Source organism: Callorhinchus milii, unplaced genomic scaffold (genome assembly GCF_018977255.1).
Source record: "Callorhinchus milii isolate IMCB2004 unplaced genomic scaffold, IMCB_Cmil_1.0 Scaffold5, whole genome shotgun sequence".
NCBI lineage: Eukaryota > Metazoa > Chordata > Chondrichthyes > Chimaeriformes > Callorhinchidae > Callorhinchus > Callorhinchus milii.
Genome location: NW_024704746.1, coordinates 12,431,489 through 12,454,437, shown reverse-complemented (window position 1 = coordinate 12,454,437; position 22,949 = coordinate 12,431,489). Strand labels below are relative to the sequence as shown.

The 22,949-nt window shown below is 35.7% G+C and overlaps 1 protein-coding gene across 3 annotated transcripts in view; it reads right to left on the bottom strand.

Moving 5' to 3' along the window:
- The window catches only part of nek7 (NIMA-related kinase 7), a 65,099-nt gene that overhangs the window by 26,835 nt on the left and 15,315 nt on the right, over positions 1-22,949 (bottom strand). For 2 of the 3 annotated variants that reach the window (XM_007887324.2, NM_001292521.1), the window contains 5 exon segments: positions 20,056-20,202; positions 18,902-18,996; positions 8,366-8,506; positions 7,987-8,049; positions 6,764-6,874 (listed from right to left, as the gene is read on the bottom strand). In XM_007887324.2, the coding sequence (XP_007885515.1) occupies positions 6,764-6,874; positions 7,987-8,049; positions 8,366-8,506; positions 18,902-18,967 (381 nt within the window). In that variant the 5' untranslated portion in view covers positions 18,968-18,996; positions 20,056-20,202. 3 annotated transcript variants of the gene reach the window in all.

Here is a 22,949-nt window from a genome sequence, read left to right as displayed (position 1 = left end):
TCAGTTGTCAGGCGAACTGGCAGATAATATCCATTTTCGAGACTCACCTATTTGTTTCAAATAGAGTAATATTTACTATGCTCCATTGCTCATGTGCAGTTCCTAAAATTACAAACCCAAACTTTACCCATTCCCTCGACCGTCTTCTTGAAGATTCCAGGAGCTACCTGATCTCATTCAGGTGATTTGTTATCGATTAATTATTCGAGTTTCCGAATAGGACATATTTTACTCAGAACAAGGGCAAATAGAAAATCGTAGAAATATTTGCCAAATATTACAGGGGATTGCCAAATTTTGCGACAGTTAATTGGTGTTACTCAAAGGTACATTTTACTGCCAATCTACATTTTTTCATTTTATTGATAAAAACTAAGAATGAAGAAATAACACATTAGATTGTTGCAAAAAAGAATTATTATTGCTTTCTTTAGCACTCAGGGGAAATTGTGACTACACTTTCCTTTTGGCCCAGTTCTTAACATTCTGTACTTCTCACCGACCTCTTCCTAAGCAAATTTGCTTTAATTATCAGAAAAATCTGCTTTTAGTTCAATTTGTTTTAGTAGTCATTATGCAAACCGGACAAAATCTGCAGCATCGTGGAGTCCTGTGGCTCAGTGGTTAGAGCACTCGCTTTGCAAGCGAGAGACCTGAGTTCAATTCCAGGCAGGGCGAAACCTTGGGCAAGTTTCCTTACTCCACACGCCTAATAATAATCCCTCCAAAAACCAAAAACAATAATAAATTGGTCATTTTCAATCTACGACTGTTTGTGGGACATTGCTGTGCGCAATTGGCTGCCGCGTTTGCCCACAAATATACAGTTAATTCACTTTACAGTGTGTTCTGTGAAGCGCTTTGGGACGTCCTCCTGACGTGAAAAGCGCTATATCAAATGCAAGGATTATTATTATTATTATTATTATCATTTTCTGACTTGCATACAAGTAGTAATTTATTGTAAAATCAATGGTAAATTGCAAACAATGCTCATATTTGGAAGGTTAAGGCAACAATGGCTGCAATGATTTGAAAACAGATACATGGAATAACAGCATATTTAGTCCTTATTGCCTGTTTTACACACCGAGCCCAAAGCTTTGCCTGTGTTCTCTGGCATATGCAAGTTACCTTCCTCTTCTTTTCAAGGGGGGGGGGTGGGGGGGCAATTTAGCCTTCACTCTTAGAAACAATTCTGTAGTTTATGATTATTCTTTACTACCCTTCACCAGTTTCAATAATGCAAAAAGATTTATACAACTCCAAAAGCAATATAAAGGTAGATTTCATAATGAAACTAGCCTTGTGCTCCATTTGATTGTTATAAATGCGCTGTGCCACAGAAACGAAAGCAAATAGGGCACAAGGTTAGTGATCAGAAGCAGAAACTTGTTTCTCTTAAACTTAGTAACTTTAAACACATCATCATATTTGGACATCAAAGGGTTTAGGTTCTTGAACATAGACATTTTTTCATGGGTGGAAAATGGGTGGAAAGTCTGTAGAAATGCTTGTCTCTTGACAGGTGTATGCTGACAAGTTCTGTATATTCTTAGTTCTTGCATTGATGCAAAAGAAAACAATAATTGCTGTAATTGGATAGGGTTATTACTGTAATATTTTTCAGGTGTGGAATTGTAAGTGTGAAAGCAAAAAGCAATCGGACAATCAATTAACAACCTGCTTACTGCTAGCTAGAGAAAATTGTGGAGTAAGGAAACTTGCCTAAATTTCGCCCTGCTCAGGAATCAAACCAGGTCCTCTTGCTTGCGAGGTGAGTGCTCTAACCAATATGCAACGGGATTCCACTATATCATAAATCCTAATTTTTCCTATTTTCTATGAAAAAATTTCAACTTGAACATGCCAAGTTTTTTTTCATAAATTTGTTCTGGAGTATAGGGGCATGAACAGCCACCTGGTTCTATTCAAGCAACCACAGTATTTTATTTTACTTAAAAAGTGCTAAATCTCAATGATAAGTGAAGAAACCTCAAGGATTAGACATCTGGTCTTCTACCAAGGTACAATAAATGTCAGCAAGAGTTAAACACTATTTACTTGGCCTGTAAACTCAGAGGGAGTCATCGAGATGCTGTGTTAATGTTAGTTTAACAAAAAATAAACCACTATAATGGCTCATCTTTGGTAATACTTTTATACTTCAGTATGCTAAAACAATTCAAATTTGTTTTCTTCCTTCAAATGATGTGTACTAGGCCTTAGTTTTCAAATCCGACATTTTTTTTCCAGATGTTTCAACTTTGGTTCACATGCAAATTATTGATCAGCTGTTCACTCAGCTTGTGTTTCAAATACAATTCTGTGCAAGAAAATTTGGCATCCATCCAAAATAAAGCTTTGCATCTTTTCTTTCCCGGGTTGAATTTACATATCAGAGGTTTGTTTGATGTCAGGACGGTAAGGACATGAAACTGCTTCCTTTCAGAAACAAATGTGCTCTAAACAATATTTGCACATCCAAATAAAGGTATATAAACAAAAAAAATTACATTTGGATTAAGACACTCACTGCTGAAGTAACAAAAATAAATTCAAACTTACAAATGATGCCAATTATTAACATAGTTAATAACATTCACAGTGTATGAAAAGCACAATCACTAAAAGCAAAAAAAAATCACAAAACATAATCTGCTATATGGAGAGACAACAGAACACAATAAATAGCTGTGTATAAGTTAATGATTTAAATGTCAAGGCAAAAATGAATCAACAAATCTGACCAAACATGATGTAAAGATAATCACACAGCTATGCAAAGCTACTGAAGTTGTGAGGTTAAACATTTTATAACTGAAATTACAATTATCATCTAAGAATAGTTAGTTGTGCTTTTTATGTTTTGTGATTTCTACTTTCATTAAACAATTATTTTCTTAGTAACTTAGTTGTCAATCTTTCTTTTGTATTAAGGCATTAAATCACTTCTTGAAAATGTGATGGTCACAAATATAAATGGCAAATGACATTTATATTTGTCATTTTCCATTTATATTTGTATCCTAAAATGAGTTTCTAAGTTCAACCTCTTCAAGAAAACGAGCAATAACAAATTGCAAAAAAATGTTTTCAGCTAATGTTGGTGGACTACAATTCCAATTAACCACATTTGGATTCATCCATACCACATTAACAATGCAAATTTCCTTAATTGGGACTGAATTTGAATGCAAGCTGTATCGTTCTGAATACAAGTCTAAAATTAATTTCTAGAAAGAAAATGTGATTTTAAACAAAATGAAAGGACTGGCAATGCTTGCTAGATATTTCAATGAATTAGAACTAAGTAGTTTCAATAATACCTGCAATTTTATAAATCTAAAATGTTTATAAATCTGGCAAAACTTTCATACATCACATACATTTATGTGTAAAATAATTGTTGCCTGTTCCAACAAAACCTGACAGAACTTATGACTGAGATACATTGGTTTTTGCAATGGAAATCTTCTAAGTTAATCTATGCAAGTTCTCTTAAGTTATTCAGAAATCATTTTGAGAATCAAGAGTTTTGTTGCAGTTGAAATATTAAAGTATATAAATAAACACAACTCATGGATAATTCTCCATGGTCTAAGGTTCAGAAAAAAAAATTATTTCACAAGTAAAATTGACCAAAAGAACCCACAGAGAAGATATTCTGATCAGTCTCTTCAAATGCTTAAAGATGAAACCAAACACATGATGAAATTGCAACTTTAGAGGATGATACATAATAAACATAAGACATTACTTAAAAAGAGGAAGGTGCAGAGCAACCCTGTTATGAAGTACCTTGCTGGAATATGGGGTCACTTTTAACACCAGTACGCTGTTGTCCCAAGGTTACTGTAATTTTAGCACATTTCCACCTTGCTTCTCATGTTTAAAAAATGTCTGCTTCTGGGTCATCAGATTGCACCAACACCACATCCTGTACAGTAAGCATGCAGAGGAAGCTCCACTAACATCACTTCCCAGCACCGACCTGATAACCCAGAGATCGTCAATTTTTCATACTCCCAATTAATGTGGTGTTTATAATAATGGACCAAGACTACAACAGGGTTATCTGGGAATGTAAACACTGAATAAATAAAACTATAGAACTTAACTAACAATTATTGAGGGGAAGAAAGTGAAATAAGCAGCCCAAGGAAGCTGCCCCAATTCTATTCAAATACACAAACACACTGCTGTATTATACTGCAACTCATTAGTTTACCCCACCAGTTCTTTCAACTTAAACTGTTGCAAAGCTTTCCAAAAAGAATGCAGTCCTCTACAATCTATCACAAATCAAGCCCACTGACACCTATATTTTTAATATACAAATATATAGGTTCAAAGATTGCTAAATTGGATTTTAATAACCAGGATTGATATCTTCTAAGAAAGGTAAAGGGTAATTTCTGGCAGTCAGTAAAGCTGCTTACCTTGGCAACATTTTCCAATAATAAAAAGTTGATAACATTTTCAAACAACTGAATTTGGCACGTCCCCTTTTCTTGTTTTCAACATTATAGTTATCATGAAGACTAATAGCAAACATTCTTAGCCCAATGTCTATGTTTATTATAACTGTATACCAAGGCCATTATTGCATTATCAATGCATGCAATTTGGGAGATATTGCAATCAAAGATTCTACATACATTTCTACACAACTGATTTAAATATCAGCCAACTCAAATATTTTAAGACTACACTTAACACCAATTGTGAGAGCAAAACTACTGCTGTGAATACCAATACTTAGTCCAACAGGCAGCTTTGGAAAGCTTTGCAACAGTTTAAGCTGAACCAACTGGTGAGTTACACAAATGAGTGTAGTATATTACAGTAGTAAATGTGTGTTTCAAAATATAACAGTATATAATAGAGTAAAACAATATATACTATATCCACACTGTATAACAGTATATCCTGTCAAGCACGTTGAATCAGCGTGTCACCCACTGATGTGAAAGGTGCTGTATCAAATGTAAGGATTATTATTAAATATGAGAAGCGTATTTCAATAACAGAATTTTGCATTAAAACCTGTGAAATATGGGTACCTATTACAACAAGAAGTAGTAACTATATTGAAAGTTCAAAGTCCTTGGTCTTCCTCATTTCTGACCTTACATCACTGAAATGTTCATTGAGTATTTTCTTCAATACAAATGCAAAATCAGATACAATTCAAATGGATTATGCCATATAGCAACACTTCCACTTCATTATAACTAGGAAATGAGCAAACGTAGAAAAATATTTTTATTTCCAGTTCTGAAACTACACAAGTGTTATAATTGGTACTGCAAACAGTTACAATATATCTGACAGATAAGCACCTGCAGCACTTTGCATGAATTGAACCCTTTCCTCTAGGGCAATTCTCCATTTGGCAAAATAAGCCTCTGGACAGATCTATTTATTGAATAACACATGCAAATGTCCCTAAATAGCAGCTAGTCCCTATAAAATGTATCCACAATACATGTGGCATAAATGAGGTAGGGATCAATGTGCTGTGTGGGATTAATGAACCAGAGAAAATGAGAGAAATAGTTTGGTGTATTTACGAAAACACAATCCAATTTATATGTGGAAGTAGAATGAGATCAGGGATTTCTCCCCTGGTGTCCTGGCCAGTATTCTACCCTCATCATCCAAATTCACCACGAAACAGCTACATTTTACTCTTCAGTTTGTAGGTTATTGTTGAGATGCTTCAACCTGATGAGGCATTCCAACTAAAGCTATTATTGACTTAGGACAAGCACCCAGTTTTCACAAATCCTCAACAATAAATATGAAGAAAAAATGTTGAACAATAATAATCCTTGCGTTTGATTTAACGCCTTATCATGTCTTCGAGACGTCTCAAAGCATTTCACAAAATATACTGTGAAGTGAATTGACTATATTTTGTGGGGGTAACAAATCCTTGCATTTGATAATTTCATGTTGGGAGGTCATCTCAAAGTAGATTTACTTGAATGTGTAGAGTGCATTTTGTACACAATCATATTGTAGGATTTTTAAAAATGCATACAATTTCTATATAGTACTTTCTGCATAGTAAGTAAAATCACATTTGAGTAAATCTACTTTGAGATGACATCCCGACATAAAAAGCGCTATTTTCAAATGCAAGGATTATTAATATTATAAGATAATTAGTATTCATATTAAATAAAAATTATTGATAATAATAACATCCTACTTATGAAGATAATACCTGAATAAGAAGTGAATAATTTCTGTCTTCGTATCAAAGTTCTAGTACCTAATCAAAATGGTTGTAAGGTCAAACTCCAACCTAGATTCTCAGTCAGGCTTATTTGCCCCCCAAAAATAAATTTTAAACCATTTTGATTGGAACACTAAAAAAAATTATACAACCAGACGAAATATTAAGAATATTTGTAATTCTACATACATGTATAAAATGTAACCAGAGAATTTTTCTGTTTATACTCAATCCTGCAGTAACATCGCACAGCAATANTTTTTCGTAAAAACGCCGTCATATTTTCAGCTAAGCACACTGCTATCAAGATTTGTTGACATGTTACCATAGCAACACGTTATTAAATTAATATATGGTTATCCATAGATTATAGCAATGTACAATCTAAGACTAAACAGTTTTAATAATACTCATGAGACTGACTGCTAGAAAAATGATACAATTATTCAAAAAGCTACACAAATGTTCTGTCATTAGTTATACACAAGGGGAGGGGTATAAGCTGAAGATTCCTACCTTTATCATTCTAGAAAGGTCTCCAGCATCTGCGAGCTCTAGAACAATGTTTAGCTCATTGTCCTCAATGAATGACGCAAGATATTTAATTACATTTGGATGGTTCAGTTGCTGCAAAAGACATCAACATATTATCCAACTACTTAAATAATAATAAACCTTGTAAATATTAGTCATTGTGGCTTTTTGCATGGTTCAATGATTTTCTTGGAAAATACTACAGTCTTGCCTTTCATTTCTAACAGTGTATCAAATAACAGACAGTTTTATGGTGTAGATTTACGTACATTAGGAATTCCAATTGAAAGGGTCCAAATTCATTTCTCTTACAACTTCACAAATGACAGAACGAAGACTTATTCAACAGTCTGAACTGAACAGGTTTTCAGATCCCAGAAGAAAAAATAGTGTACGGAGAAATTGCACCTGGGTCTAGATTTACTCTCTTTATGTAATATTTTAGTGTGAGCAGAATTTGGCAAATTGTTGAATGAGGTATTAACTTTCAAGTTCTCTGTAGCTCTTAAAAAGAACTTAAGAGAAAACTGTTTTCAAAATTACAGCTATATTTAAGAATTTGCCAAATTGCAGTTAAACAAAGTCATGCTCTCGTGAGGCACCTTATATTAGGGTTGCTTTGCAGCTCCTTATTTTATCACCCATACCCATGGTTTCGTCCAAATGCCCACCGCTCTATTTGCAAAAAAACTTTTGCGTTTTTCATTTATTTTTGTCACCTCAATTTTGAAGCCATGATCTTTTGTTCTTCAGTTTGACAGGAATACGTGAATCTATATCATCATTTTCAGAACTTGGAAATAATTCAAAATTGTTTGAATTGTCTGAGATGCATATCTGAATCAGGACACCAAGACCAACAAAACTGCCATCAAATTCTGAGTCCGATTTGTCTTGTTCGTAACACTTCCTTATGGGTGGCTTCTCTTGCCCAGGAACAAAGGAGAAAACATGTATCCCCCTGCAAGAGAATATGCTACCTGCAATGGGCATGGATTTCATGTGCTGGTAAAGGGACAGGCTTCCCTTCAACATTTTAAGCTAGTTAAGTGACCCAGCAACAATATATAGATTGCTTGGCACCATTTTGATATCTGTGACAATAAGTCCAATTGTATATATCAAGATGAGTTTCTTAGTATTTCTTCCTCTCAACCCATATTTTCTTACTCTTCTCTCAATCTATCACAAGTCATCTTACTTACCTTTAAGAGATCGATTTCTTTTATGCAATCCTGACGAGCTTTGGCATCCATCATTTCAAATATCTAGGTTCAAATATGAGAAAATACATCTTTCATTTAAAAACCTACTTTTTTTATATGATAATATTAATTATTATCAAATCTGATTTTACCACCCTTTCAAGTTCTGACCAATATTGAAGGTAATGGTTTCTCTTGGATATACACACTTTCTAAAACAAGGTTTTGAAAACAGATTTCTAAAACAAAGTAAGTCTCCTTGTGATCTGAGGATTCAGAAAGACCTGCGTGCCTACAGTATTACTTCCAGATGTTTGTATATGTGTTTTGACTGCTTATATTGTAAATAATATTGTTAATATTTCAAATCATTACCTACCTGCACTTTTTTCAATGCTACTGGCATTGCATCTAGTAGACATGTTGCTCGATAGACTTCACTGAACTGTCCACGGCCAATCTTCTTTTCGATCTGAAAGTTTCCTAGTGTATTCAGGCCCAAATCTGGACGGAGAGGTTTCTGCATGTATAGAAAAGTTAGAAGTCAAATACAGTCAGCAGTAAAAACTGATTGGAACACAGGAATGGGATCAGGGCATTCAATTAATCCATCTTGATCATATACATGTACGAGAATCCTTTGAAATAAATCTTTTAAATTATAACCCCATAATTAAGGTGTTTAGCTCCNTTTTTTTATACAGGGCATAATTGCTTAGCCGTCTCCCCCCACACACACTGTTGAATAGCATGCTGATCAAGTCCTCATCTGATGCCCACACATGAGCACTTTTAAGTAAGGTTCTGTGGATCAGACCAGAAACAGAAATCTACAGTACAGGAGACCATTCAGCCCACTGAGTCTGCACCAGCTCACAGAACAAGGAGATCACCTGAGTCTCATTGCTTGCCTTATCCCCATAATCTTGATGTCTTCTCTTTCATATATCTTACTTACTTCCCTCTAGAAAGCTACAATGGACTCCGTCTTCTTGGCAATGCTTCGTTACACATCCCACCAACTCTTTGAGTGAAAATATAACCCCTAACTTGTCCTTTCACTGTTTTTATGGCTACATTTTCACTATTTCCCTACGTCACTTACTCCCTCATCAATGGAAATAACTTCTCTCAATTTAAGTGAGAATCCTGATCGATTATCCCTTCCTAGTCGAAAAGTAGAGGGAAATTGGAGTAATAATAATAATCCTTGAATTTATTATTGCGCCTTATCACATCTTCGAAACGTCTCAAAGCACGTCACAGAATATACTGCAAAGTGAATTGACCGTATATTTTGTAGTGCTCCAAATGCTGAATTCGCCAAGTGCTGCAAGCTCAACACCGAATAGGAATCTGAACCTTTTGGTTAGCATTATCCAGCACTGCACTAGACCAGGACTTCACTCAATCAGTCATCAGAGAAATTGATTTTCTCAGGTTTTATGCTGAATCAACTCTTCATTATCTAATAGAATAGCAATGCTTTAATTAAAAAAAACACACTAAGAATATTAAACAATTGCCTCAATGAATGTACAACGTTTAAAATCTATTTGCACCTCCAGTACTATATTTTTATTTCTTACTTCAATCTCCTACAGATCTATCTTCCTGTCTCAAACTGTGCCAACGTCATAGTTTTCTCTTCTCCAGCAAGCCTTGGATCCAGACACTAATCAGTTCATTTCAATCTCGCTTTCCCCTCTCTGCTCCCTCCAATCTTGAAATTAGGAACTCTAACTAACCTAAAGGAAATGCCAGAAACCTTTTGCAATAAATATTCAACTTCAATGTTTAGGCCTTACTTAATGTATTTACTTAACTCTTTGCTAATTGTAATCACATTTTATTCCACAAAATATAACTCAGTTAATACAGTACTTCAATGAAAAAAAGAAAGACGTGTGCAATTTGCTAAATCTTTGTAGTAGGCTACAATAAAAAAAATTACAGAGTGACTTTTAGAAATGCTGCCCGACAGAAAACATATGTCACAAAGAAACCTCAGTAAAAAGATTAATGTTTTTTGACAGATACAGTATTCTCCCATTTAACACCTTGATTTTAAACTGAATTTACAAAAACATGCTTTCAATTTCACTACAACTCCCATTTCAAGAATTGTCTGGTTCTGGAAAATAAGCTAAACTGGAAAACTGTAGAATATGCATCCTAGTGTTTAATTTGTGCTTCTTTAACACTTAAAACATTCATTTGGATTTGTGAGACAGAGAGTAGACGTTGTGCAAATACAATCACTCATTAAAAATATTAAAACAGTTGACAAGAATGTGGCCAAATTATTCCTTTGTTCAATTATTTGGAGGTAAATTCCCCCAATAATTAATTTCTCCCCAGGTCGTGAACAAACTTGGGTCTAGAATGTAGATGCCAATCTGCTTGAAACCTCTTCTGTGTACTTCTCTACTGAAGGATGATGGAGACCAGGTAGTTGTGTTTTTTTTGTGGAACTTGGACAGGGAGGGGGATACAAAGAAGTTTAAAAATACACTATTACTCAATGGTAAAAAAAACTGGCAATCCAATTAGAAGCCAGAGACATTTCCAACAATAAAAGCTGCTGCTCAAGATTCACATACTTCTGCTACCCAAGATTTGCTGTGCTAGTCAGGAATTTGACATAAAAACACACCAATAGACTCAAATGTGGATGCCTTCTCCTTTTCCCAACTGTGCCTCTAAAGAAAATCCTGAAACTGTAATTCCTGAATAAATAATTTCAAGGGTGAGGTATTATACATATTGCCATGGGCTCAGCTGCGATCTCTACCCCATCATGAATGTTAAACATTAACTGGGACAACTAAATAAGCATCGACAACGTACAAAGGAACTTTACATCCTGATTATGAGAAAATAAAGTACACAATAATGCAAAATATTTATATTTTGAGTTAAAATTGAGTCAGTGTGGGGTGCAACCGAGCAACATTCATACATATAAATTATTCTTTGCATACAGACAGCATGCACGATTGTGAATGATTGACAGCTCTGAATACTGCAATCAGAATAAAAGAACAAAGAAAATAGAGGCAGAAAGGCAAAGAGTGGGGGAGGGAAAACATTTCTGATGTGAACAGCCACAATTACTGCCCATCAATTATCAGAATGTAGTTGACAGTAATAGTATATGCAGTGCTAGAACTAAACATAAAACATGGGAGTTTAAAACAGCATGGTGTATATTTGTTGTAAATATTTCTGAATTCATGAATTACAGGTTCATTAAATAGACCACATTTCAGCACTATGCTTTTTTTGGCGTATGTGATAACTTGACAAATGTTAGCATCAGCTTTTGAGGAACTATGACAACCACATGCTGAGAGCAAAGTCTCACTAATGTGTTCTGGCATGCAGGTCTGTAATCACACATTTACATATGCAATGACCTACATTTGCATGTCAGATCACACACTGTCTTGGTTTATTAAAGCCAGGCACCTCCCAGTGCACTGTGAAGACATTGGTGATATAAGGCCAGAGGGTGGTGGTTCTTGGCAGCTGAGGGACAAACTGCCACCTAGGATTAGGCTGATGCAGGCTGAGCATTAGACACTTCATTAGAGGTAATCTGTTTAACAGTGGGCAGTGTATGTAAACTTCACAGCCTATTTGCAGCACCTTTTCCTCCCATGGCCTCCCTTCAAAAGGCCAGAATGGCTGAGCGACAGCTTGTCTCATCTGCTGCCTTGTCCTGTCATACAATTTAGACATGGAGAGCTGACATGAGGAACAACATAACTGTACACCATAACTACCAATGAGTCACTTTTATTCACAATTCATTTTGTGCAAAATTGAGTTTGAACAACAAATTGGTTCCTTAGATCAGAATCGTAATAAAAGATCATCAGTTTTAACGTCTAACACTGAGACAATTTGTGTTCAAAGTTAAAGTAACCACAAATTCAAAACTCTTAACAAAACCGCATTCAATCTTTATAACAGAGCTATTCGACTGTTTTATTGAATTAAATGGTGTTTTATAGTAACTTCAGATTATTCAGTATTTACTCTGCTTACAGGAACAAGATGTTTGTTGTCTGATTAATAACTATTATTAGCATTAAAAACTTTCTGAAACAAATGAACTATAAATGTTACTCCAGCAAACCTTCCTATACCCCAGTGAAAGTCTTGTAAATATTTTCTTAACAGATTCTGATGTGCAATTAGTTATTTTAAATTATGTTTTGGAGTCATAATCTAAAGTGCATAGGATATAACAGCACACAAAGTTACTTATTCACATGCAGAAAACTATAGACACGATCAGTATCTACACTGAGTAAATGAAGATATTACAAAGAAATCTCATTCACATTTCTTATTGTTCTCCAACACCCTCATTCTGCTTTTTTTGTTGCTATTTTAATAGCTAAATATTTAACATTTGAGCACATTGATACAGCAGTAGCGCAAGATGGCTGGAAGGAGTTAATTGGGATGGACAATGTGAGAGAGCTGATATAAAGATACAAGTCATTAACCAAAGGGACTGCTGCTGCAGGTGCAAGAAAACAAATTAGAAACAAATAGAGCAGCACATTTTTACTCAGCTGGTCTCACCTTCGGTTGTATAGGTAGCGAAAAACGCAACCACAAACTCATTTATTACCCCATATAATGAGCTGAACAGTAAACTTTCTCTTTGGTCAGGCAGGTGTCTGACACTTGCAGAAACTCATCACCATGTTTAAGAGTCTCCAAACCAGAAAGAGTTTCATGTATGACAGCTACACATGGAAATTTTAATGTCTTGAATGGAATGCGCACTTCATCTTTCATACATGAAACTCATATCTACCTAAGAGAGTATTAGGCGCAGATTGGCGAGGGACAACAGCAAACTGTAGGTAGCTGAAAACAGTGAAGTTCAACAACAAATTCTGTCTCTGGCACACTGTTCCTTTAAGTGATTAAAAATGAGGATGAGGTTCTATATATCTCGTACATCATTGCTTTATATCTTACAATTACAAACCAAAAATATTTATTATGTTTCCACAATTTTCAATCTACTTGCAATACTGCAAAACACCTCTCTAGATATGGGCATTGGTCAAGAACGAATTTGATGGAAACCTCCACATGGAGAGCAATCAGCCAGAAACTCCCAGGCACACCACAATAATACTAGCAGTAAACGCTAGATTAAGAATACGGATGAACAACAACAACTTACATTTGTAAACCATCTTTCACGTCAGGAGGACGGCCCGAGACGCTGGATAGTCAGGGATGTGGACACAAGCAGGGGGTTGGGATCAGGGGTGGAGGGCAAGGAGGGTAGGGGTAGGAGGGGTCGAGGAGGAGAGTGTTGAGACGTGCTTTGAAGGAGGCAAGGGAGGGACAGTGTTAGTCTTGCAATTTGCTACACTGCCTCTTCGGATTGATAAAATTCAAACCTGTTAAAGATGCATTCTCAGTTCAGGGGGTCATCAGAATAGATCACGGTCTTGAAATTCCTTGTTATTTAAAATATAAGTGTTTTACTGGGGACGTTTGTCAGCAGGTACTGTTTCAGCCACTGGTCCAGCACATGGAGCCATGTGATGCAAGGAAACCACAAACAGGTTTCATTTCAGCAGTCAGCAAGTTTATTTTAGCATATTGCTGCTGTTCTAACGTTAGTGTATTAAAATAGCCCTCTCCTCATCAGTTATAGCAATTTTGGAAAATACAGAAATAGAAGGATCTAAAAACAAAAGTTTATTTTGAATACTCTGGCTTCTGATCATCATTTTGTCAGTCCAGGATAAACAAACCTAGAATCAGTACAGTGTAACACAAATCACAAGATATTTAAGGTTCTTGTGACATAATCTGTGCAGGTTTATCAAGCAATAACCAAAAAACTATTCAAGCAGGAAAAGAAAAAATGCTGTCACAATTCTCATTCTAAAATGCCCTTTACCCTCATTGCACAATTTAGGATATTAACAGCCCAAATTAAATGGAGAAGATGTTCTGTATCAATACTGTTCTCCTGGATGGGGTATTAAGTGAAAATTAATGTTAAGAGGAAAAATGCGCAAAACATTTTTCAGGACTTGGCGGAACTCTTATTCATTTAAAAAAGCATTAAGAAGTATTTGACACCTGCAGGCTGCCACATTGTTGAGTTGGCTGCTTGTGAATAGACTAACTAAGCCTGCAATAACATCAACAAGTCAGAGAAGTGAACTACAAGTCAAAAATATTATGTTTTATACAATATTTAGAGCTCCCTCATGTAAAGGGCAGGACAGACCTCATTTTTTTACAATTGAAAACTAAACCAAGCACACTTGGTCTTTTTAAAATAGGCTCCAAACATCCCATTTACACCTTTAAAGTTTCTAAGATTTTATATTACACAAATCACAATGACCTTTAAATTACTGACACCTTTTTTGCACAAGACTACTTTTGACTACGAGTTGCATCACATGATCAAATTCACTTTGCAACAACACTCTTCTGTTCACTGAAAGTTTTTTTTATATAATGAAAAACAGAGAAAATACAACCATGGGCCAAAATAAAAAAGCCTTTCGATATTATGTGTTGCGTTAACTCAGATTGACAAACAATTATTCCAGGTGCCAACTTTAAATTCAACATGTTCCAGCAACCCGTATCTTATTCTCGAGAACACCAATCCTTTGCACATCACCAAAAAACAGACCGTCAGCAACACAACTGAACAAAATGCATTTAGACTGTGGGACCATGTCACATAAAATTAGTCAGAGGCAGGTGATCCTGTTACAAAGAGACTACACTCTGAAGAAATTTAGGCAGCTACAAAAAAAGCACAATTTTCCAGTTCTTTATCACACTATTTTTTCATGACCTGCAAATTCTAATTCCATTACAGTGATTTCTAAGGCTACAGTCTTAGTCCAATAGTCCTTGAACCCCTGAAACATCAATGCACTGAATAAATCAGACTAGACACCCAACAATTGCAATATGAAAATATCAAAATTTTCATTTAGTCACTATTAACCAGGTGTTATCCTCATCGTGATATTTGAATCAGAAAAGCCTATAACACATGAGCAAATTACTGTCGTCTTTCAGTACAACAATCACTTGCATTTATATAATGCCCTTCACATGGGGTAGTATCTCGAAGTACTTAATAATAATAATAATAATAATAATAATCCTTGCATTTGATATAGCGCTTTTCACGTCGGAAGGACGTCCCAAAGCGCTTCACAGAACACACTGTAAAGTGAATTGACTGTAAATTTGTGGGCGAACGCGGCAGCCAATTGCGCACAGCAATGTCCCACAAACAGTCGTAGATTGAAAATGCCAATTTTATTATTGTTTTTGGTTTTGGAGGGATTATTATTAGGCGTGTGGCAGACCCGGAGAGAGAAGGAAGGTGACCTTTGGCAGAGTCAAAGTGGAAGGTATTTAGATACGAGGCAAAGAATTGTAGTTTTGGGGCATAATGGCTAAAAGCACGGCTGCCAATATGGAGCGGAGGGGACCAGGGATGTATAGAAGGCTTGAACCAGCTGAGCGAAGGTGGCGAGTCGTGAGATGGGATGTAAACAATTCGAAGAGGTAGCGAGATGCTTAAGGCGTGAAATGATTTGCAATTAAATGTGAGGACCTTAAACTATTCTCCAATAGGGTGCCAGTGGATCCTGGCAAGGACTGGGTTGATGTAGAGTCAGTTACATTACAACAACAAGATTTCATTCATAGAGCGCCTTTCACGTCGGGAGTCGGCATTTCGTGACCCTAACCCGCATTACAAGCAAGAAAGTGCTGTATCGAAGGGTGCTATAACAGGGCTCTTGTTCTTTAAAAATATTTTGGTTAGAAATACAGAAGAATGAGCAGCTGAACTACAACTGTTACAATGCACTTGTAAATATCCCAATACAGACATGACCAACCATTCAGAAACTCTTTAAATGAGCATAACACTTATTCAAATATAGTAAATGTTTCTGTTTCTCTTCCCCTTCAAACTTTGTAAATCTGGAGAACCATTTAAACCAGATGCCAACACTGTTTCTTGTTTTCTGGACCAGAGTAATATTGTTGACAGTTTTAAATTAGGAAAAATATAACCCAGTCTGGGGGTCATTGTACTCAAAAGGAAAATTCTGTCTTGCCTGGAAAAGTGATTATCTGCACCCTGACCCTCCCCTTTGATATGAATTTGTTGTTAAACATCAGAATTCAATAAGACCTTGGGAAACAATAAACATCAGGAACAATAAGACCTTGGGAAACATAGCTGTTTTAATTATATGCACCATACAGTTCCTGGATTTAGTATTAGTATATTAGGTTTTAAAAAATACTCCGAGACTGGTCCTAATTTTCAGCAGCTAGCTCACAAGTAAAACCGAACTTTAGTCTAATTGTGTTGACTATGAATGTTAGAATGGCAAAGAGTTGGGAAAAAAAGAGACCGTGTCATTAATGTATATCCACACAAAACATTTTCCGAAAGATGTTGAACTGTTAAATTAAATAACTGACAGCAAAATGCACTGCTATATTATTTTTTTAAAAAAAACTTTTGTTTACAAAAGGGAATTAAATTCTCTCTTTCTCCGAGTATTAACTGAGTCCAATACACTGTCATCTAATAGTCATCGGTGGTGTTATGATGATATGCCATAACAGGTTACATTAACTGGGTTTTATTTTCAGAGGCTTATGTACAACCATTAGGGGTCCAACATTCCTTCATAGCAACCACACGCCACAGGATAACGGCAATGTTTTTCAAAACACAACAAACACAGGATACCAATTACAAGTCAACCTGCACTTTAAGACCCTGATTAAACACCACTGAGTCTTATTAATCCTATATGAACACAATTACGAGATTTTAAGAGGCAATTATTGATTAAAGCATGCAATATGGTAACAGATGTGTTTGAAAAAGCAAAAATCTATGTAACCTAATCTCACAAATGTTTGAATTGTAGTCAATTGCAGCACAATAGAATATTTAATCTTTGCATTTGATTCAACACCTCATGTTGTTGTCAAGATATCCCAAAGAGTTTTAATGTGAAGTGTAGTGGCCGTGTATTTGTAGGATGCAGGTTAATTCATAGCAGGTTCAGAATTTTTCCACAGCTTTATGGGGATGCACCAAAGAAACCAGTTCATTTTACCCTCACCCCTTTATCCAGGAAAGCTGAGGCTAATTAGTGTTTTAACCATCATTCTAGCTAAGATCATTTAACTCAGCTCAGACCAGAGAAATCAACTTTTCTTTTTGAAAAAAATAAAGTGGAGAGAATTGCTCTGAAACTATCTGAAAGCATATTCTGATGTTTGCACCCTGATTCAAACAAGACTTTCCAAACAGTTGCAGTCCGTTTCTTTTTCCCTCCCTAACATGCTCCAGGCTAGGTCAGTGTTATGTACCTTTCAGATGAAGTGAATGCTATTGGCCTGTAAACAATCGGAATTTCAAACCCAAGTTTGTGTATACATACGGTGCTGTGGAAAAGGCCAAAGGCCAACTCTGTCAATCTTCTGAAATGTCTAAAGCTCAATAAGGCAGCACGGAGTTTTATGGAAGCTGTTCAGTCAGCATTTGACACTGGAGGTTTTGGCAATTTTAAGAGACTTATCATCTGTACCCTCTTCAAATAAATTAGCCACACAAAAGGTAATTCAGATCTTAAGAACATAAGAATGGTTAGGAGAAGTATTGAGACTTTTGACCCTTTTGCTAGGTCTCATTGCCACCTCATTCAGTTGCTTCTTGAACCCATTTTTGCTGACTATTTCATTGGCTTTCCCTCGTAACTTATGACATGATAGCCCAGACTCGTACGATACTTTAAATATAAAGCTAGTTTGCTTTTGGGGAAGATAAGCAGGGTCTCTTTGCAGTTGAGCTGGCTCCAAGGCGACGTGCTTGCCAATGGAATACAAAACACAAGTCAACTCCTGTGGTGGTCTCTGTCATGCGGCAGATCCGCATTACTCGAAGGCATGCTGATATTAGAAGGCTGGCTTATTGAAAGCAATGAATGTATAGGTAAATTAAGTTATTTGATGGCTACAAAGATGCATGAAATTTTGTAGTTTAAAATTTTGTTCCATTCTAAAATGGACTGCCCCACAACCGTAACAAGATATGTTGCTATGAATCGCGCTTGTTATTATCTACTCAACTTGCTATTTTCCACTTGACCAGGCTATTTGAGAAATGGAGAGAGCAATAAGTTGCAATGAGGTTTTCAAACAGTTTGCTGCTAATGTTTACACTCAAAAGGATTGCTATGATAACTTGCCAAAAATATCACATGGCACATAACATTTCCACCTAGAGACAAAAATGTCTTTCATAAACACTTACCAGTTCTTAAATTGAACACACAAGTTTCCAACAGATGATGTGAACAACATTAAAGCAGTAACGATTTAACCAGGAACATGTGCTGCTCCTTAAACAAACCCCCAAAAAGGATACCAACAGTGAACAGGGCTGAATTATAACTGCACCTAAAACTATGGAACTTGGTACTTGAAAGTAGAACTAGTCCTTTCCCGGAATATGAGGACCCATTACAACCTCTGAATGAACTTGATTTGCTGTTGGCTCCCTATTCAATGCAGACCAAACATACGTGTGTTTGTATATATATATATGCACACACACACACATACACACAGAATTCTGTATGCTATCTTCACCCAAGGCACCCTCATGTTTGTCCAGCATACTTGAAAAGCTACTTCCCAGAAACAAATCTTGAATAAACAGCTATGAATGAATACACCAACATATAGCCATCCACTGTTGGCATCATAATAATAAGTGTTAAGTCAACTTGATAAACAATGTAAAAAAGAATCATTTTTGCTGTACCAACTTTTATCTTAAAATCAATACCTGTGGCTGAAACTGAGCAACGGCAATTTGACCAGGAAATTGTTGCTGTGGAGACTGGTCATCCATGTTGTCAGGAGAAAAGGTTATTTTCACTTCTGTTAGGACAAAACAGAACAGATCATACTGCATCTTTATTACTACACTTTCAACAGATGATTTTCCTCCAGTCCTTTTCTTATTAAAAAACATAAAATGTAAACATAAAATGTAATTTGTTGTTATAATACAGCAATAATTGCAATAAATACACTTAATATTATCCATCAACTGGACTTTAACTGTTAAAATTTGTCAACTTGCTGATTTATAACTTCCGTGCTGAAAATTAAAGGTTAAAACATTAATACCATAGTGGTGATCGCATCCATATTGTATTAATTCACAGGTAATAGCTTAAAAAATGGAATAAGAATGGGAAACCACTATTCCACGTACGTATTCAAAGTAAAATGTAAGGGAATTAATTCACATCTTTTTAAATAAGTGCTTTTCTTTGCACAGAATAACAGAAGATTCCAAATAAGTACCATAGTGATTACAAAATACTTCCTACACAAGCTAAAATGCTGTAAATATTTGTAATGATTGTGCATCCTCGACTTGATGGTATTTATTTTGTAGCTATTATCTTTGAGTCATCAATTTGATCTTATAAAAAATGATCATATGTTTAACTCAGGACAATCTAGCCTACTACTGAATTCAGTTTACCATTGTAATTTGCTGTGACAGATCCCATTACATGTATTTAATGCGTAATGTGTATTTAATTAATTTGAATTGCCCTTTCACATCGGAGTAGGGGATGTCTCAAAGCGCTTCACAGGATTTTACTGTATTTGTGGTCAAGTGTGTTTGCGCAAAGCAATGTCCCACAAGAATTCAGGAAGTAAGTGACCCACTTTATCTGGGGGATTGCTGGCCCGGACATCAGGAGAAACTCCCTTCTCTTTTTGAGTGGTACAATGGGATCTTTAACATCCACCCAAATAGGGGTGTATTTCTCTTAGATTTAGACCAGCACCTAAGTTTAGGAGTAAGAATTCTTCTTGGTTTAGGTATACTTCTGATTTCACCATATGTCACAAAGTTATTGGCTACATGAAAAGACATGGTTAGTGCACTGCTTACACAATTATATTTTGAATGTTTACCTCTTGATACACACTGGGTGGTTAAGAATGCTGCAGATCAAGCAGCAGCCACTGTTGAATGCTCCAGAAGTAAAGTCTGTGCTGATTCTCCAGCAGTCAATTCTGTGGTACTTTTACTCGTCACCTTGTTTGAAGACCAGCATTCTGCTGTGAACATTAAGATGATGTTACAGATTGCATTCTGTCTGAGACTTACTCCAACAAGTTACCATTAATTAACAAATTGAGCAAGACGCGCATGCAAACCCATAAGGAATGGTCTTAAGAAGCATTCAAACCATGAATGTGACAGTGCATAATTAGCCCTTTATGTAGTTGTACAAGCATTGTGTTTTTAATTCCTGCAAGAAAATAACCGACTTGTCTCAAATAAGTAATGCATCTTGAATTAGAAAGGTCCAATCCAATTGTTGATGCATTGAACAGTGGAACAGACAAACTTAGTCTTAAAATATCATAAGTTAGGAAGTCAAGAAAAAGTTGGTCACCTATCTGAGGTTGAATGTATGTGGAGAGTATTTGAAAGTGCAATACATAGGGAAACGACCATTCCCTCCACCAAGCTGCTTCCATAATATACGGATACATAAGAAATAGGAACTGCAACTACACATAAATCACTGACAATAATCTGACTGCAACTGCATCTGGACAAAATTGGCAATCACTGAAATAAACGTAATGTCAATTGCTACTTCCAAAAATAATTATTGCAGTCAGAATGATCCAAATCATCCTTATAATCGAAAGCCAGGTGACTTTCGATTATAAGGACAATTTGGATCATTCTGACTGCAATAATTATTTTGGAATCAAACAGTATGAATGCTTCCTTATTCGTACTTTCCTAAGAACACATTTTCAATACAATAAAAAAATGCTATAATCGTTACACAGAAACTGGAAAGGAAATCTCATGGTACTGTAACACTCCACCTTAAATGCTTTCAACACTTTAATCAACCACCTAATCACAAATATCCCAAATGCTAACAAGGAGAGTAAGGCTCAGCCAAGCAGGTCAGCAGAACTCCAAGGCACAGCTGATGACAGCCAAGTCAGCCTGGATCATCAGGATATATTCTTCTTACTCTGCAAGCCAAAGCCCTAATGGGACAGATGATCCTAGCTGGACAAGCAGCATGAAGCTTGGCAGACAGTGCTCACAATAGCATACTTTGCATTTTTAGTTTGCCATTGTGATCAACTGCATCAGTACTCCAACACACAATCTGGATTTGGGCAAGCAACAATTTTATGCAACCATTAACAACTGAGGCACAGACGGCTACAAATGCAGACATTATTAGCCAGCCATTTTATTCCAGTTTGAAACTTTATAGGTAAGATTTGCTTTAAAAAAAGGAAAGAATGCTAAAGTTCTCCAATCTTTCAGGGTTTTCTAGTTTCTCCGTCTCTGAAGCATAGACATCTGCTTTCTTACTTAAATTGTTCCTCAATCCTACACTTTAAGCAAAAGGTTACCAGTGTATCTTACGTATTCTAAGCAATTTACTAGACTTACTAGTTTCGTCATTTCACTTGAATTGTTCAGTTAGCTACATGTGCAATACATTTAATTGTCACTTGTTCAACCTTATGATTTCCAAGATAAACACAGAAACTCAACTAAAAGAAACAATAACATGTTTGTTGTTCCAGCAATCAAACTTCATACAAAATCATGCCTAAACAATAAACTTTAATGAAACCAAATTTAAAGACAGTTTAAAATTAGACACAACATGTCTAACTGTAATCAACAGCTCGACATCAAGCTGACTTTGCTGCACTTAATGATATTAAATGATAATGTTGCTGCCAAAGGATACCTGGAGTCCTGTAGCTCAGTGGTGAGAACACTCGCCTTGCAAGCGAGACACCTGGGTTCAATTCCAGACAGAGCGAAACCTTGGGCAAGTTTCCTTACTCCACACACCTAATAATAATCCCTCCAAAACCAAAACCAATAATAAATTGGTCATTTTCAATCTACGACTGTTTGTGGGACATTGCTGTGCGCAATTGGCTGCCGCGTTTCGCCCACAAATATAGTCAATTCACTTTACAGTCTGTTCTGTGAAGCGCTTTGAGACATCGAGAAGATGTGATAAAGCGCTATATCAAATGCAAGGATTATTATTAACAAAACAATCTTTGATTAGTGAAGGTCTTTAATCCAGATAAAATTTGGATTTATTCTGTCAAACAAAGTTCCAAAATTTACATCTGCTTCTTTACTAAATAAGACGAACACTATGATGCAAAACTGAATACAATTTTGAGATACGTTAAAATTGATAATCCAACTTCACTTTAAAAGTGACAATCATTTGGAGAAATTCGCGAGATTCTAAAACAAACACATTACGATCTTCATTTGAAAGCAGGAGGTTGCTCTCAATACAAGAATGATTTCACCTCTGTACCAGTCTCTTCCAGTATTTTATAAATACCATTGTCTATGATAGAATATATATTATATAATATCAGATTTTATAGTATGTGTGTTGTTAATAAATCAGTATCATGACACTGCATAACATGCAATTTCCAGGAAAAACATTTGGATTTTGCTGCTGATTAGGGCCACACCAATTTAGCAAAAAATTCTACACACTTACAAAAAACTCTGCTTACCCAAATAATTAATTTCTTTACAGGTATTGTAGAAAGTAAAAGAAACATACAATCAAAAGACATTGCGACAGAAGTAGATTTTTACAAAAGAAGCAATAATATTGAATATTACATTTCTATTTACCACATTTTAGCACTATTTAAATAAACCTACATTCAACTAGAATCATCCAGTCATATTTAAAACAAATAACTGCATAATGAGGTTATTATGCATTTTTCTTAAGATCAGCCTGCATACAGTATAATCAGAG